The sequence below is a fragment of the Antechinus flavipes genome, chromosome 4 (genome assembly GCF_016432865.1).
Source record: "Antechinus flavipes isolate AdamAnt ecotype Samford, QLD, Australia chromosome 4, AdamAnt_v2, whole genome shotgun sequence".
In the NCBI taxonomy this organism is placed as follows: domain Eukaryota; kingdom Metazoa; phylum Chordata; class Mammalia; order Dasyuromorphia; family Dasyuridae; genus Antechinus; species Antechinus flavipes.
This window is the reverse complement of record NC_067401.1, coordinates 185,765,493-185,783,702: the sequence shown is the minus strand read 5'-3', so window position 1 is coordinate 185,783,702 and position 18,210 is coordinate 185,765,493. Positions and strand designations below refer to the sequence as shown.

General features: G+C 39.9%; 1 protein-coding gene and 1 long non-coding RNA gene across 3 annotated transcripts; one reads left to right on the top strand and one right to left on the bottom strand.

Moving 5' to 3' along the window:
* Positions 1–338: 338 nt before the first annotated feature.
* LOC127560909 (uncharacterized) lies at positions 339–5,176 on the top strand. Its single transcript, XR_007953426.1, has 5 exons — positions 339–623; positions 2,751–2,870; positions 3,606–3,763; positions 3,855–3,955; positions 4,786–5,176. It is a non-coding gene; the product is annotated as an uncharacterized LOC127560909 (long non-coding RNA).
* Positions 5,177–6,099: 923 nt separating this feature from the next.
* Positions 6,100–9,606, bottom strand: CLDN7 (claudin 7). 2 transcript variants are annotated; one of them, XM_051995867.1, is made up of 5 exons: positions 9,421–9,606; positions 8,761–9,015; positions 6,950–7,114; positions 6,673–6,757; positions 6,100–6,522 (listed from the first exon to the last, which is right to left on the bottom strand). In XM_051995867.1, the coding sequence occupies exons 2-5, from the start codon at positions 8,981–8,983 to the stop codon at positions 6,360–6,362; spliced, it is 636 nt and encodes a 211-aa protein (XP_051851827.1). In that variant the 5' UTR covers positions 8,984–9,015; positions 9,421–9,606; the 3' UTR covers positions 6,100–6,359. The 2 variants fall into 2 exon arrangements, with proteins under 2 accessions (XP_051851827.1, XP_051851826.1); XM_051995866.1 differs by having other exon boundaries at positions 8,761–9,606.
* Positions 9,607–18,210: the final 8,604 nt, after the last annotated feature.

The following is an 18,210-nucleotide window of genomic DNA, read 5'->3' as shown; positions in this document are numbered from 1 at the left end:
TCAGGCTGTGGCCTAGATCTTTGCTTTTTAGCATATAGTAGTGCGATGCGCACGCGCCGCCCCTCCTCCCACCCTCTAACCTCAACTGCCCCCAACGGTTTTTCACGCTCTTCCGCGTGACCTACTGAGATGCACCCCTCCCCCGCTCAAAGAAAAGCTGGGTGTTCAAAAGTCAGGCAACTTCTCTCTTGTATCTTTACGTTTGCTTGTACTCCTTCCAGTAATAACTTCCTTTCGTGGGCACCTAGGGGTAGGTTCGAGGATCCTTCCAAGTATTTCCCCGCACCCTTGAATTTTAATTCTTGAGTCCCTCCCCACGCCAAATCCCATTTCAGATTTCTAGAAAAGAATCAAAGATCAGGACCCCAGTCTTGCCTGGGCACCGCCTGCGTTACCGAAGCTGACCGGTGACGTCACAATGATGTTCAGAGGGGCCTTGGAACCGAGGAAGGAAGAATTAGTCGGCCCATGTCAAGATCGAGTTCCCTGACGCCATCAACCTGCGACTTGTAGCTGGAAGGAAGCCAAGTAATGGACAAAGATGCTACAGTTGCTCCGGGCCAACGACGCTTTGGGCTTTCTCAGAGGTCATGGTGCAGATGAAAGAGCAATGAGGAAGCGAGGTAGGAGGTGTGGTAAAGTGGGCCCCAAATACGGGACTTCTGGCTCTCTGCATGGTTTCCAGCACTGAACTCGGTTTGAGAGGCACAGTTTAGAAACAGGCTTTGGTATTGGAGCGTTAGGAGAGCTCTTGTATTGGTATATGAAGTTTGACTGGAGCTGACCCTATAGCAAAATACTTCCTGTCTCCAAATCTTCTCCATCTTGTTATTAGAGTTTGCATGGGAGGGCCACTACCTGCTTTAGAAGTAATCCTTAGTGAGAATCAAAGTATCCCTTCTACGTAACTCTGAGCACTTAAGCGCCTTGGGTCTTTTACCCGTCTTCTTTAAGGAACTCTCTTGAAATCCCACCTTTTTGAAGAGGAAAGTAGATTCAGTTTCTGGGCTGAGTAAGGTAAGAAGAGGCATTTAAAGACTGTTTGGATTCGAACACCAACAGCCTGGGAGAAAAAGCAATACGTAACTTGGAGTAGTGCCGCTCCTTTCATTGAAAGAGGATTTGGAAAAAAATCAAATTCATATAAGTAGAAAGGCAGTAATAACAGGTAGAATCTATCTAACTGGTACCCCAAGACAAATAAATGGAGGAGAAAAAAAAAGCTGTTCACCAAAGCCAAATTCTTCCAAACTGTAGATTTGCACTTCTTGAAACAAGTTCAAGCTTCCTATACCCATCTCTTGACCCGCATAATTGGCTTCACTTTTTATATACAGCTTCCTGGCATGTACCCTCCATTTCATTCATCTTAGTATTCTTTTCATTTCACAGTGTTCTCATTTAAATGCTTCTGTTTCCCCAAATGTAAAATGGGGACAATAATAGCACTTAATAAATTGTTGTGAAAATCAAATGAGATGTTTGTAAAGTACTTAGCCCAGGGCCTGATATATAGTAGATGTTTACTAAATGCACTTTCCCTTCTCTGACCCTTTTTTCCTATTTCTCTTCCTTTGATCATGCTGGAATTCCTGTTCAAATCCCATCTTTGCATGCTACCGGTTTCATGAAGTTGCCTGATCTCTTTTTTCTTCCTATTGAATTAATAATACCACATATAATTTTCATTACTGTATTCAAGTTATGTTTAAAAAGCTTGATTTTCTCAGTTTCTTTATTGTATCTCCCATACCTCTCATGATTAACATTAATAGGTACTCATTAAATTTGATTTGGTTGATTGGTTAACAAAAATATGAAAGGCTAAAGCACATAGGGGAGCTCCCTAATGGTTTTAGACGTTGCAGACCCAGCTTAGAATTGGGGAAGACCTTAGAATTGATTAAAATGTAGGCTGTAGAGGGTGAGGTGGGGATAGTCAAGGGCAAAAGTAATTTTTTGAGCCTTAAAGGGGAAATAAAAGAATAAAAGGGATAACTAGAAGAATTAGACTTTAAGAGAATATTTTAGATTATTACTTAGGATTGACTGATCAAATTGTGATGTATAAAATGAAAGAGAATGTTGGTTCATTGTAAGAAATTATGAAAGAGATGCTATCATTTAATCTTGGGTATTATCAACTAATACAGAATGAGCATTACAAAAACAGCAGGATTATAAAGAAAACTTTGAAATCCTTAAGAATTCTGATTAAAGCAGTGATCCACCATACCTAGAAAAACTAAGGCATATTTTGCCCAGTTCCTGACAGAGGTGACAGGCACAAGGTACAGACATGTGTTTTTTGACATGGCCATTGTGTTGATGTTCATTTTGCTTACTTTTGCTTATTGGCTTTTTAAGTTGGAAGGCAGTGGAAGTTAGCAATAGTTGCAAAAGAGGGCAACTTTAAAAATATACAGAAAAGTACAGAAAAAAGTTTAGGGGGGAAAAAGCACAGAATTTTGAAAGTAAAGTACAAAATTTAAATAATGTATAGAATTTGGGGTTTCTGTTGTGTTCTTTTATATGCTTTTGAGTGTTTAAGTTCAGAATTTAAGGGGTTTTGTTCTTTTCTATTTTTCCTTTTCTTTGCAATGTTTTCAGAGACCCATTTGTGATGGGCAGGAAGTGAGACCTTGAAATTTTGAGAAAATTTTTTTGAGTCTGGAGTCTGACCATCGTTGCTTTGGACTTGATTAACCAGATGTTGTTTCTTGCTCCCTAAAGCTTCTTTTCTCTTTCAGATTCTGTAGTGGGCCATGGGAACCTCATACTCGTTTTGGCAAGAAATCTGTTCATACTTCATCCCAGATCAGCCTGCCAGGAACAAGTTCCCTCTTTATGTTTTGCATCACTTCACCCATGTAATTGATATCGTATTGCTTGCCTTCTCAGACTGTGGATAAAGAATAGGAAGGAGGAAGAAAATTTGAAACTTAACATTTTTTAAAACATTAAGTAAAAATTTAAATGTAATTGTTTAATGAAATAAATAAAAATATGCTTGAAAAGGATCCCTCTTCCTGGCCTGCAACAGGCCTTTCACATTCCTTTGTTGCTTCTTTGTTTCTGTGCATCCTGTTTTTCTGTGCTACCCTAACCTACTCTTAATAATATCCTCAGTTCACTCATATTCTGTTTGCCTTTTCCCCATCTTTCTCCAGAATATGCTAAGTTTTTGTGGTACAACTGCTCTATGAGGACATGCATGAGTTACATCTCTTGGGTTCCTTGAATATTTTGGCCTAGGTTGAAATGGCAAGATAAAGGTGGGCCTTTGGACAAATTAGGAGAGCAATACTTTACTGGTCAGATCTTTACCAAAAAGAGAATTGGAGGACAAGTCTGCAGAAGGACTATATATATTTAGGATAATACAAGAAAAAGGAAGAGAATAAAGCAGGTGGTATTTGGGAGATGGGGATAAAGAGCAATCCATTGTTAGGATTAGGAATAAAGAATGAGGAAGAAGTGGTAAAATCATATAGTGAATTTGAGAGAGCATGGGGGCAGAGGTGGAACCGTTCTGGTAGCCATATTTTTGTTCTAAATGCTTCTCTTCCCTTCTAATCCTTTGCTTTCTGATAATTTTCATTTAGATTCATTAGTTAGCCATCCTGCCCAATTTCAGTATAGGAATTCCCAGTCCTACTGAAAAAGCTTCTCACCCCCAGGACTATAGGATGTATCCAGTTTCTGCAAGTTCATGTAATTGATGAAGGAGAGCTTTAAAAAGCATTGTCTGATGATTGAAGAGGTAAGGGGTAATATCCTAGGAGAATTAAAAGAATTTGAGGGTGGGAAGATTAAAGGATGAGGCAAATTCTCATCATACTCTGTTCCCATAGGTGTGGAATCCATGAGATTTGACCTTTAATCTCTGCCTATCCCAGAAGAAAAGGAAAGCCTGGGACATCTTGGCTCTGCCCTTCCAATTCAGTTTGGAAAAGTAATGTTCCTTAAGATATTGGAACTAGGAAATAATACTGAGGATATTAGGAATAGATATCTGTGTCTCAGGTGGTAGAGTAAAACTGCTAGCATTTATAATACTTAGAGGTTTTGCAGAATTTTTTACATATATTAGCTAATTTGGTCTTCACAATATAAGGTAGGTAATATTATCTCCATTTTACAAAAAAGCAAACTGAGGTTGAGAGACTTTTTCAGGATCTCACCACTAATAAGTATCTGAGGCTGACTTTGAACTCAGATCTTCCTGATTCCAAGTCCAGCACTCTCCACTGAAATCATCTAGTTGCCTAAAGTAAAAGTTACTGATTAACCTCTCAGCCTCTATAGAGACTAAAGTCCTTCCCTAGCTAAAGACATGTTTGGGGAGTGGCTCCTCAAGTGCCCAGGGATGGGTAAGCAAGAACTGAGGAAAAGGAAGTTGTAAGCTCCCACTCCCACTCTTACCACCATAAAGTTTTGGAACACAACCTGGGCTAGATACTTGGGGGGGGGGGGGGGGGGAGGGGGAAGGAAGAAACACAGTAAACAACAAAACACTTAATATCATCTTTTTAGAAAGCTCCAGGTAGAGTGGCATTTGATGACTATTATTAAATACTTGTTTCATTTTGTGGCCACTAGGAGAAAAAAGCTTTATCAAAACCACCATTCCTCCCTTCGTGTTGCAGAAATAAGACCTACCCATAACAATATTACAAGTATCCCAGATGAAGGGACTCAAAAGAATAGCCCTGGAGCCGTATACTGTGTAAAGCCTTAAATATCTCTTCATTCTAACACTTGTTTTTTCTTTTTTCTCCTTAGGCAACTATCTTTGTCTCTTCCACTGATCTTATTACATATATTTTATGGGTCTTAATTCTGATGACTACCAGGAAGAATCAGTCAGTGACCTGGACATCTGATGATGCTGATGAATGACTGAATCCTGACTAACCTTGACTATGAGCTGCAGCTATATAGTATAGTCATACTTCAACTTGTAGATTAGGTTCTAAAATCAGTGTGTAAATCAAAGTGATTTAGTTAAAATTGCCCTTGAAATGACTCACCACATACATTATATAGTATTTTTAAGCAGTTGTGGCTGGAAAGGAACTGGGGTCTCTTTGAAGTAAGGCATTCTATATTAGAGAATGATGTAGCTGAAGTTGTTACCATAAATAATTAAAAATAAATTTTATTTTTCACTCAATTTCACTATTAATCAAAAGAGTAACTTTTCTCAATTTAGAAAAAAAAGAAGAGAGGCATTCTTAACTAGCAGTGATAACCAATGACTAGAGGAAAGCATACTCTTGTAAGGGCTTTATACACAAGTGTTACTCTGTTTAAGGTAGGACTTTTCTTCATTCCTACCTCAAGGAAGTCCAAGGGAATTCTAACCAGAAACTCTAGGAAACATAACTAAAATACTAGGTTTAAGAGAAGAGATTGTGGGTATAATGACTGGAATCTCTCTCATTCCATCACTTGTACTCAGAGTGGAATGACAGATTCTATTCATACCAATTAGATTGTTTTTCTCCTTTTGGGGCCCAGTAGGTCCAACTGAATGAAGACAGATTGTATATGATGAGACTTATGTTAGCATCTGCCTGATATTTGCATAGGATTTGTTAGGACTAGAAGATGTCCTTTCTGATACCTTTTTACTTTAATCTTTTTACTGTCTACATCTTTTTTTTTTTCCTCAGATATCACCGACCTTTTTCAGTAGGGCAATTCCTTCCTAGAGAGAGAAGTATGATGGGCTTCATGCAAGTAGTGAGACATTTCATATTCTCCCCCCCCCCCAAAAAAAAAAAAAAAAAAAAAGCTTTTTTTACAGAAAGCTAGACAATGAGACTATATACTGGAGAGAGCTAAACCTTTTAAATCTTTGCAAAGAATGAGATACGAGAGCCATGGGTCGGGGAATGGTTTTGGAAATGAGTCCAAATTAATTCAGGAAAACTTAGGAAAGAATCAATATAAGAATTAAGCAAGCAAATAGGTATGGAACTTCAGGTTGAAATAGAGGCTGAATACTTTGGGGAAAGAATAGCAAAGGCTGAATAGAGGTGAATGAGCAAGGGCAGATATTAGCTGGCCAGCCCCAGTGGAAAATAGGCAAGATCCAAAACAAACTTCTTTATTATTATACAAAAAGAACAGTTCTTACCCTTTACTTCCCATATTCCCTTCCCCATTCCCCTGGCTTTTGGTAGATTAAATCATTTGTAGATGGAAGGGCTTGGAGAACTCTGCCCTCCTTCCCCACTGGCTCAGATTTCTCTTCTGGTTTCCTCCTCATTCATTCCTGTCTTGAATTATATTTCAGAGCCCTGACCTTGGTGGGCTGGAGTGAGGGGACATATATAGGAAACCCAGCTCTTTCAGACATACTCCTTAGCGGAACTGGGCTTGGGATAAGACCGTGGGGGCCGGTACCCTGCTTTGCCTTCACTACCTGGACACGAGCAAGAGAGGAGGGCACCCCCCAAGAAAACTAGGGCAGAGCCAGCCCAGCCAATAAAAATGGCAGAGCCAAATTCAAACCTGTGGAGAGAGGCAGAAAGGATTATGATCAAAAGTACCCAGTTATTTGGCCTATAAGCCCTAACCACTCCATCAGTCTTTCTGCAACACTCCCATGAATTCCTATTTCCATTTGTCACCCTAGGTACCCAGATGGAGTCCAATACTTACTTAGTATTCATAGGGACCAATGGATTATAAAAATCTGTTACAATCTGGTGTCCATACCAGGAACAAGCAATGAGGGCAGCAAGACCTAATTAGGAAAGGAATAATGGATTCAGAGGTCCTATGAATCCCTTGACCCACTACCTCACTACAATCTTTAGAGGTTATAAGTTCCACGCTAGAGCAATACTACTAGCCTGTTAGCAGGCTTAGGAAAGAGGAGATGGGGCTTCAGGGAGGGGAAACTATGAGTATGGGGAAGGAGACAAAAACTGCTCACCAGCCACAATGAAGACAATACCGCCTGTCATAGCAATTCGAGCTTTCTTCACCTTGTCATCACCTCCACATCGTGTACACTTCATGCCCATGGCAGCTACCATCATGGCCAGAAAGCCCAAAACCAGGGAGACAACCATTAAGGCCCGGGTGGCCTGCATTGAAGCTAACAAAAGGAAGGCTTATTGTCATTGGCTTGCTTAGGGGAAGGGACCAAGACCTGTGATTTTATTTATAGAGGGAATTCCTGGAGGTGAGGAAATTACATCTAGCAAGGCTATACCATGCCTTTTCCGCAGCTGCTTATTGGCAAACATTCTCCATTGTGTAACTTAAACTGTGTTCATGCCTTCTCCATGTTGGGCTATAATTAATAGTTCACATTTTTAGTTTACATAGTGCTTACAATTTTCCTCAAAGTAGCTATCTAAGTGTAAATTACTTCAAGGGCAAGATCTGTTATACGTGTCATTCTATGTCTTGGATTCGATATTAGACCTTATTACACCCAAGTAAGGGGTTTTACTGAGTAGAAAAATTAGCTTAGGCCAAAGGCACCCATTTCCTGGCCGAATCGAAATATTCCAGTTTTCTCCATAGGGAACAGCCTTCTAAATCCTCCTCTCATTGATCTATGTACCTTTAGAATATCTTTCAGCTCTCCCACAGACCTAACATCCCTAACTTCTGGATCCTCCCCATCCAATCCCAGATTCCAATTTTGTTCACGTATTCAGTCCTGGAACCTCTTCACAACTCTTTTCCTGGTCCCCAGCCAGTAGTAACCTGTTACTTCCTCTGCAATTCCTGCCCCCTCCTCCCGCACCTGAGCCTTCCTGTTTAGTCCCAGCCCCGCCCGAGAAGCCTCACCTCCTCTCCTGGACTACGCCCGGGGCGCCCAAGTTTCGGTGAAACTGACCAGGGAAGCAGAGCAAGCCCCTCCAAAGACCCCGAAGCCCAGTCTGGCCGGGACTCCATGTATTGAGCCCCACCCTTTTGACCTCCCTCTGGCCCCACTATCTGTAACCTCGGGTTCTTGTTACTATAACTAATCGGTGAGATAAGATTAGAGGCCACAGGCAGCAGGCTCTGACTCTCAAAGACTCGGGCATTCGGCCCTCAATATTCCCGTTGCTTTCTAGTTCTTGGATGTCCTTACTAGCTGAGACATCAGGTTCCTTACCCTGGGTTGTTCAGCTCCCACCCAGGCTCATGAGCAAAGGAACAGGGCCCAAACTTCCATACTTTAAACCACCCTCATCCTTTTACTTTCTGATCCCTCTCTTCTAGGTGGCCTCTAAGGCCCTCACTTAGTGCAAGAGAAAAGGGTAGAAATTAAAGGGACTAGAAGTAGGTGGGTGAGGAGCTAGAAGGACATCAAACTTGAGTTTTATAGCAAGTGGGGCAGGATGAAGATAGGGAAAGAGAGAAATCGGAAGTGAGAGCTCTGTAGAGAATATTCCACTTCTGCTTTGGTAAACAAGCGTAATTTCGTCCCTCCTTCAATATGAGATCTTTCAGCCCTTTCCTCCCCAGGCCCACTCACCTCAGATGTCCCCAATCCCCACCACCTCAGCTTGCTTCCCTCCTCACTTCAGCCATTTGCCTCCATATTTATCCTAGCTTCCCTCCAACTCCTCCCTCAACCAGACACTTCAATTTGAGTCGTTAGTCTCTAAACTTGTAAACTTCTCCCACAGTGGCTTTCCCTCCGGGAGTTTAGATCACCTCCATTGTAACCCCCAGCTCCTTCACTTCCCACCCTTCCCTCCCACCCTCAGGACCCAAGCAACCAGTGCTCCCCAGCCTCACCAGGTAGAGCGAGGACTGAGTCGTACATCTTGCAGCTGATGAGGCCCGTACTCTGGCTGATGCATTCCATCCATAGCCCCTTGTACACCGCCTGGGCAGTAATGATGTTGTCCCCTGCATAGGAGCTGATCTGCCACTGAGGGATCGCGGTGCAGGCTATCAATCCCACCCACCCCAGAGCTGCCATGGTGAACCCCAACAGCTGAAGACCTGAGTTTGCCATCCTCCCAAAAACAAAAATAAAAACAACCGAGCCTACAAATAAACAACAAAAAAAATCTTTGGAGCAACTCTACAAAAAATACAATTCACCCCCCAGTTGGCGGTGTTTTCTGAGAAAATCCTGAAAAACTACTTCTATGGTCAGCCTTTACAATTTTCTAATTATTTTCTTCTTTTGAACACCCTACAGTAAACAGAAGGAGCTTCTCTCTGAGGGCTCTGCTCTAGGTGAGCAGGGAAGTTAGAGAGAAGGAACCTGCAGACAAAGAAAGGAGATTGCCGCTCCTCTACCTCCCCCACCCCACCCCAGAGTCAGACAAAAGGGAAGGTACTCTAAGATAGAAGACAAAACGCCCCAAAGCCCATGCCTGGTTTTTAGGGACCTCTGGGGCTCTCTAGAGCTGCAACTAACCCTACCCAAACAAAAGGTGTGCAAACCTATCGGGCCAACACGCAGGGGTGCTCCCTGGGTCTCTAAAAGCTTCCGACTGGAGTAGCTAGTTCAGGTCACCCTGCCAGTAAGAAAGCCCCCAAAAGCGCTGTTCTCACAGCTGCCCCAGCCTTCGGTCAGTTCCAAATGCTGCCAGACTACAATCCAGTCCAGAATGGCAGCTAAACTCTCCCGGGGATGGGGACAGGTGTAGCTTGAGCACCTGTTTATACGACCCTGGGGGTGGGGTGGAGTGGAAGGGGCGAGGGACAGGGGCGTGGCCAGGAGGGACTGGAGAAGGTGACTTGACGTCACAGAAAGGGACAGTCATCTAGACCGGAAGTCCCCCATACACACACCTGCACAGGTAAGACAGTGGAGTACAGAGTCTGGAACCCTGGGATCTGCTACCTCTGACTTGGAAGTTCTGAAGGGAACTTGCTTCTGAAAGGGGGGACGATCTGAAGGTCTCTGAGGTTCCTCAGGGAAGGGAGGTCTAAGACTTTTTGTCACCTAAGGTTTTCCTTTCCACTTTCTCTCTGAGTCACCTGAGGTCCCTCTACACACCGTTTAGACTTCTTTCTTTTCCCTTTCCTCATCTCCCTCCTCCCAGTCATTTGGCTCTTAATTCAGCCGCACCCAAGCAAATTGTCCCTGGATACAGATAGGTGTCCCTAGTGCCACCCTGTGGAGACACAGATGGGTTTAGATGAACCAGCTCTTCCTAGTGCAAGTAAATCTGTTCTAAAGCCCTGCATTTTTGTCTCTTGTCTCTCAGACTTTTTTATAACAGCAGATATATGATAACTGATTATATAAAAGCTCTTAAGTGTAGTATGCTTATACAATATAAGTATGCTCACATTTTATCCCTTACCTAGTGTAAGCTCTGTATTATATGAAGAGACCATGTTTTACCTCAAATTTGCTTGGAAGGGGAAGGCTTGGTGTCTTGGTGGCAAAAACAGGCATGGCCTCTGGCTGGGGTTCAAATCCTATCTCTGCTCATTACTACTTGTGTGACTTTGGGTAAATCACATGACAATCCATGACTACATGGTCTCTTGAGTTTCTTTCTACCTTTTAGAGCTCTTAGTACCTTGTAACAGTCCTTTGCTCACAATTAAGCACAATATAGCTTAACAAATTATGGTTGTGCTCCCTTGCATCCACTTCTTTCTGTGTCCCTCATCTTTTCCTGACTTCTTTCCCTATATGCATTTCTACCCCATTTCATATTTCTCCCCTTCTCTCCATCTTTTCCTTCTCATCTTTCCAAATCTCTTGTTCATTGTCCTGCAGCTCTCTTCAATTCTCTATATCTTCATGTTTTCCTCCACTTCTTTCCTCTTCATTCCTTATCTCATTCCATCACTCTCCTTTTATATTCTCTATTTAGTTTTTCCCCTCAAACTCTCTCCTTCTCTTTCCCCATTATCATGCCAATGCTTATTCTTTCTCCATCTCAATCTCCTTTATATTGTTTATTTTTCTTGTTTCTATTGTTTCCTTAATCTACATATCTTTTATCTCTCCAGATTTCTTCCTATCCTCACTTTCTAAAAATCTCACTCTTTTCCTTTGTCTTCCCTTCTCTCTCATCTGTCTCCTTTCCTTTTATACCTGTCTTCCTCATTACGCTCTTCTCATTTCCTTTTCAATTCAACGTGTACCTATTAAGTGCCTAAGCACATTGCTGGAGATAAAAAAAATAAATATGAAACAGACGTGCTCTCAAGGAAAGTATAATATAATTAAATAGAGGGACATCAACATAATTATGATAAGAAGGAAAATACAATAAATGAGTGAAAGGTCTAGATAAAATCTTCTGAGAAATTTGAGGAATTTTTAACTAAAAAGACTTCATTAGAGGTATGACTTCTGAGCTGTGCCATAAAGAAACATCTCTTCAAATTGAACAACTCCTTTATGATGAAAGTCCATTTAGGCGATGGGGAAAATACACTATAAGGGACATCAACTGTAAAGAGAAGAGTGTAAAGATTGTTGTTGAGAAACTTCAAAGTCAAAATGAGTTTGTTTTATTCCTTGTTCAGTGAAGAATCATCTAACTTTGGGGTATGAAAGAATGATCTGCAAACTGTGCATACTCTTTGATCTAGCAGTATCTCTATTGAGTCTGTATCCCACATGTGCAAAAATGTGTATAGTAGCCCTTTTTGTAGTAGGAACTGGAAACAGGAAATGCCCATCAATTGGGAAATGGCTGAATAAGTTATGGTGTATGGATGTTATGGAATATTATTGTTCTATAAGAAATGATCAGCAAGATGATTTCAGAAAGGCCTGGAGATACATGCTGAACCAAGAGAACATTCTTGGCAACAAGAAGATTATATGATGTTCACCTCTGATGATGGCTCTTTTCAACACTGAGGTGGTTCAGACCAATTGCAATAAATTTGTGATAAAAAGAGCCATCTAAATCCAGAAAGGGGACTATACCAATCACTATTGATCAGAGAAATGCAAATTAAAACAACTCTGAGATACTACTACACACTTGTCAGATTGGTTAAGATGACAGGAAAAGATAATGATGAATATTGGAGGAGATATGGGAAAACTGGGACACTAATACATTGTTGGTGGAACTGTGACTGGATCCAACCCTTCTGGAGAGCAATTTGGAACTATGCTCAAAAAATTATCAAACTGTGCATATCCTTTGATCCAGCAGTGTTTCTACTGGGATTATATCCCAAAGAGATCTTAAAGGAGGGAAACATGTGCAAAAATGTTTGTGGCAGTGTTAGTGGCAAGAAACTGGAAATTATTCAATTGCCCATCATTCAGAAATTGCTGAATAAATTATGGTATATGAATGCTATGGAATATTATTGTTCTGTAAGAAACGACCAGCAGGATGATTTCAGAGAAGCCTGGAGAGACTTATCTGAACTGATGGGAAGTGAAATGAGCAGAACCAGGAGATCATTATACAAAGCGACAAGACTATCCAATTATCAATTCTGATAGATGTGGCTCTCTTCAACAATGAGATGATTCAAATAAGTCCTATTTGTTCAGTGATGAAGAGAGCTTTCTACACTCAGAGAGAGAATCATGGGAACAGAATGTGGAACACAACATAGCATTCTCACTCTCTCTGTTATTTGCTTGCATTTTGTTTTCTTCCTCAGTTTTTCTTTTTCTCCCTTCTTGATCTGATTTTTCTTGTGCAGCAAGAATATATATATATATATATATATATATTATATATATATATATATATATATATATATATATATACATAAATATATTGGATTTAACATGTATTTTAACATATTTAACATGTATTGGACTACCTGCCAGCTAGGGGAGGGGTTGGGGGAAGGAAGGGAAAATTTGGAACAAAAGGTTTTGCAAGGGTCAATGTTGGAAAAATTACCCATGCATATGTTCTGTAAATAAAAAGTTTTAACAAAAAAAAAAAATAAAGAAAAACACTAAAAAAATAAAAATAAAAATAAGGAGACTGGGGACTAAATGTGGATCACAGCATAATATTTTCACTTTTTTATTATTTGTGTTTTCTTTCTCATTTTTCCTTTTTGATCTGATTTTTCTTGATGCAGCATGATTAATGTGGAAATATGTATAGAAGAATTGCACATGTTTAACATATATTGGATTACTTGCTGTCTAGGGGAGAGGGTTGTGAGGAATGGAGGGGAAAAATTTTGGAACACAAGGTTTTGCAAGAGTGAATGTTTAAAACTATCTTTGCATGTATTTTGGAAATAAAAAGCTATTTTTAAAATGAATGATCTGATTGTAGTGGTACATCAAATAGAGATTTATTATTATAAGGCTATAATATTATAACAGTCTAAGCAAAAACAGATAGAGTCTGGTACAGAGAGGAAAGGACAGATAGAAAAGTAAAGAGATTTTAAAGATAGAATCAAGAGAACCTGTCAACTGAATGGATATATGACATATGGAAAAAGAACACATCAAAAGTTACTCCAATATTACTAGTCCCTAGATGATTTTCCATCACTCTTTCCATTTCTATCTCACTATTTTAAATTTTCTTCTCTCTCCTCCATCTTCTATTTCTTTTTCCATCTCTTTTGATATCTCTTAACTTAATGATTTCCCTTTTCCATTTCTGTTCTTTTCCTGTCTCTAAATCATCTCTTCCTCCTTTCTCTATCTTTCCTTCTCTTACTCTATTTAACTTCTTATTTTCTCTTCCATCTTTATTATTCATTTCCCTCTTCATTTATTCTTCTCACTTCCTATTCTGATCTTTATCCTTCACTTTCTCCCATTCCTTTGAATCTTAACTTTTTATGTTTTTTGTCTTCTGATCTTTTTCTTTATGTCTCACTATGCCACATGCAAAATCCCTGTCCTATAATTGTGGATGCCTACATCTTAAAATTTTTTTTGCATACAGAAGTTTCCCACCTCCATCACTATCACAGAATAATCAAACTATCTTTGACCTGTGTTACCACTCTGGTGATTGTTGTTAGGAGCTGATTGACCCAACTTCTAGTCTTGATTCCCCTTCCCCTTTTTTTTCCCTCTCAGGGGATCTATAGAATATTTTACTCTTTATTTTTCTGTTTTATTGCCAGTCACTATACAGGAACCATACATATACATTTTTCTCATCCATATACATTAAAAATTCAAATAAATTTGTGACCTTATCATAACCAAAAAGGTAAATTGCAATCCATCTAAGTCTGCCCATCTAGTGTGACTCTTCTCATAAATTTGCCACAGGAGTCTCTTCTTTCCCTGAAGCCCTGAGTCTTTTACTTTCTGTTCTTCAATAACTACTAAAGGAGGCAACTAGGTGGCACAGTGGGAAAAGCACCAGCCTTAAAATCAGGAGGACTCGAGTTCAAATGTGACATCAGATACTTAACACTTTCTAGCTGTGTCCCTGAGCAAGTCCCTTAACTCCAATTGCCTCAGCAAGACAAACAAACAAAAAACACTAAAAACCAGATTGATAGTTGTCTCACAGTGACCATACGCTAGCCAGGACTATTTCAGAAAATATCTCAGCCCTTTGTAACCCCTGAATGTCCTGACTAGGGGAAGCTACCAAGGACACCAGGGCCCACGACTCAGCACCTTTTCCTTTTAACAGCAAGGGGAACTCCAACACAACTCCTCTGAGAAACTGAATTTGGAGGCCTTTTGGCCATTAGACCTGTTGCCACAAGGAGAAGCATCACACAATCAATCCTATTCCATCAAATATGTTGAGAAAAATAGCATCTCAGATGAATTGAATTAAGTGCTCCAATACCAGGCCTCTCATTGTTAAGATTTCATCCAGGATATAGTTTCAAACAACTGGTATTTTGTATATTCAGGCCCTTGAGGCAACTGATTACCAGGTATTTATGAACTCACTCCAATACTTCTTACCATCTCCACCCTGTTCCCTGGTTTGACAGTGAAAGAACACAGTGATGCTGCTCTTTATCATCACAGAACTCTAGAGGTTAGGCGCTAATTATCATTCCTCTCCCCTCCCCCCCCCATATGTCTGTGATTCAGAGTCCACATATGATAAGATAAAACCTCTTTTTCATTTCTTATCAGCATATAACTCAGCTATCCAGCACCCTAGTCCTTTTAAACTAGGACTTGTATATTTATTTGTATATTAATTAATATAAAACATTATAATTAATTTTTAATTAATTCTTCTTTTACTTAAGTAATTAATTTTAATATACATGTTGGGAAAGAAAAATCAGAACAAAGAGAAAAAACCATGGGAGAGGAAAAAAAACTCAGAAAAAAAGAAGTGAACATAGCAATGTGTTGATTTGCATTCAATCTCCATGGTTCTTTTTCTGGATACAGATGGCATTTTCTATGGAAAATCTATTGGAATTGCCTTAGATCACTGAACCACTGAGAAGAACCAAGTCTTTCATAGTTGATCATCCCATATTCTTGTGTTATTGTGTACAGTATATTCCTGGTTCTGCTTGTTTCACTCAAACATAAGTTCATCATTTTTTATAGAAAATAATATTCCAGTGAACACATCCAGCCATTCTGGAGAGCAATTTGGAACTATGCTCAGAAAGTTATCAAACTGTGCATACCCTTTGATCCAGCAGTGTTTCTACTGGGCTTATACCCCAAAGAGATACTAAGGAAGAGAAAAGGACCTGTATGTGCCAAAATGTTTGTGGCAGCCCTGTTTGTAGTGGCTAGAAGCTGGAAAATGAATGGATGCCCATCAATTGGAGAATGGTTGAGTAAATTGTGATATATGAACATTATGGAATATTATTGTTCTGTAAGGAATGACCTGCAGGATGAATACAGAGAGGACTAGCGAGACTTACATGAACTGATGCTAAGTGAAATGAGCAGAACCAGGAGATCATTATATACCTCAACAACGATACTGTTTGAGGATGTATTCTGATGGAAGTAGATCGCTTCGATAAAGAGAGCTAATTCAGTTCCAACTGATCAAGGATGGACAGAAGCAGCTACACCCAAAGAAAGAACACTGGGAAATGAATATAAACTGCTTGCATTTTTGTTTTTCTTCCCGGGTTATTTATACCTTCTGAATCCAATTCTCCCTGTGCAATAAGAAAACTGTTCGGTTCTGCACACATATATTGCATCTAGGATATACTGTAACCTATTCAACATGTAAAGGACTGCTTGCCATCTGGGGGAGGGGGTAGAGGGAGGGAGGGGGGGAATCGGAACAGAAATGAATGCAGGGGATAATGCTGTAAAAAATTACCCTGGCATGGCTTCTGTCAATAAAAAGTTATTTAAAAAAATAATCTACCTCATAGGAGGAATTTTCCATCATTTTTGAACATGGGATGTAAGATAAGGGATGGGGGACGTGCTTATATATATTTAGGGGAAAACATATAATGGGTATATCAAAAGTATTGTAGCCTAGAAAGGAAGAACCAATCTGTTCTCTGACGGGAGGACTGTGCCAAATTACAAATGTAAGGCTTATTTTACATTACTTCTTACTTCTATGCTCAGGGTTCCCTTTTCTTGAAGAAGGGAATATCCTGCTTGTGGCCAGAACCATTGGGTGTTTCTTTAAGATTCTCCTTTAATAAAATTTCCCTGATATCTGAAAAAAAAAAAAAAAAAAAAAACAACAATATTCCATTACCTTCATATACCACGATTTGTTCAACCATTCCTCAGTTGGGCATCTACTCTTTTTCCAATTCTTTGCTACCCCAAAAAAAGCTGCTACAAATATTTTTGCACATGCCTCTACTCCAGCCTTTATCTTCCTTTTCTTCCCTATTCCACTGCAGTCTTTGTATTGCCTGTCCTATCATTAATATGCTTCCATTTGTCCTCAATATCTTCTTACATTCTTTGCATTTCCTGTCACTAGTGAAATCTGGCTTCTTCCAGAAGACCCTGAATTCCTGGCCACCTTGTACAACTTTACAACCCACCTTTGCAAATGTCATGTCTAAACTCTTCCCTCAGTCACCATCACTAACCTCCCTTTTTTTTTTATTTTTTGGGGTTCACTATGTCACTCTCTCCAGATTCAAGCTGCAGTCAACTATCTGCTTCCAAGTTACCTTTCCCTTTTTCAAAAAATTCAGTACTTGATTTACAGCTTCATTCTTCATATAACATCCTGCAACACCCTGAACAGCCAAATTATTCAACCCAATTTCCATCTTCTTTCTCAGCCAAAAAAGAGGAGTGGCCTTACTCCTCCTATTATATATTTATAGGGTTTAAGAAGACTATGGAAGGTATAATCACTGTCATCACTGTGTGATGGGAAATAATTCAGGAAGGATAAAAGGGTACCCATCTGAAGCTAGATAATATAAATTTGTAAAGCTTCCCATCAACATAGTTATGTTATTTCTTCCTGAAATATTCTGCAACCCTGGAATAGGAATGATGATTGGGTAAACACAGGATTGGGCTTGAAACAAAAAGTTGACAGGACAATGGAAAAAGGATTGAAGGAAAGATATTTGAACTGGACAATTAGCAGGTCAAGAATGTGAAAACAGGTGATGGACTAGAGGAACTAGAGGTGATAGTGAGAATGAAAGAGGATGTTTAGGAGGAGTAAGGCCACTCCTTAGAAACCCTATAAACATTCCTTTCCTCTCTCTCTTTCCAATGGTCCTCACCTACTTTACTGAATACATTTCAGTAAAAGCTATCTGCTATTTCCTATCTCTAGGAAAAAACAGTCAATCAAGCAGGAGTATTTCAACCCTCTGGGGACTTTGGGCCCTGTTGGGAGAGTGTCTCTGGAGAGGCCATTTTATACAGACAAAATCAGATGGTAGAAGCTCCACACAATAATCCAAGAAAGTCCACAAGATCCAAAACAAGTGAATAGGGTTTACAGGCTACTACTGCTCCACCAGTTGTAGAACAACCAGAATTATAGATCTAAACCCAAAAGATATCAAGATTGTAGAATAACCAGAATTATGAATCTAGACCCAAAGGATATCGAAACTAGAAGAAACCTTTCAGACAATCTAGTTTCCCTTTTACATTTTACAGATGAGAAAACTGAAAACACAGAAAATTCAAGGGGCCAATCTATGTGGAATAAAATCCCTAATCTTTCTGACTTTATTCCTTATTCAGTTCCTCATCTTCCCTCCAGATGTCACTAGTGCTGCGTCTGTCCCCATTATTTCCTTCTCTTTCCCCCTGCCCCCCATCTTTAGAGATAAATTCTCCACCTCATACTCCTCTTCTCCCAACTCTTGTCTCTCTCCCCATCAGTGTAGGGA

Bases quoted from the DNA above. Each gene is read 5' to 3' on its own strand.
- CLDN7 (XM_051995866.1), bottom strand. From the start codon at position 8,983: ATGGCAAACTCAGGTCTTCAGCTGTTGGGGTTCACCATGGCAGCTCTG. The intron at 7,115-8,760 runs GTGAGGCTGGGG...TCCTTTTGTTAG, and splicing joins CTCAGTCCTCGCTCTACCTG to CTTCAATGCAGGCCACCCGG. The intron at 6,758-6,949 runs GTGAGCAGTTTT...TTTCCTAATTAG, and splicing joins TATTGTCTTCATTGTGGCTG to GTCTTGCTGCCCTCATTGCT.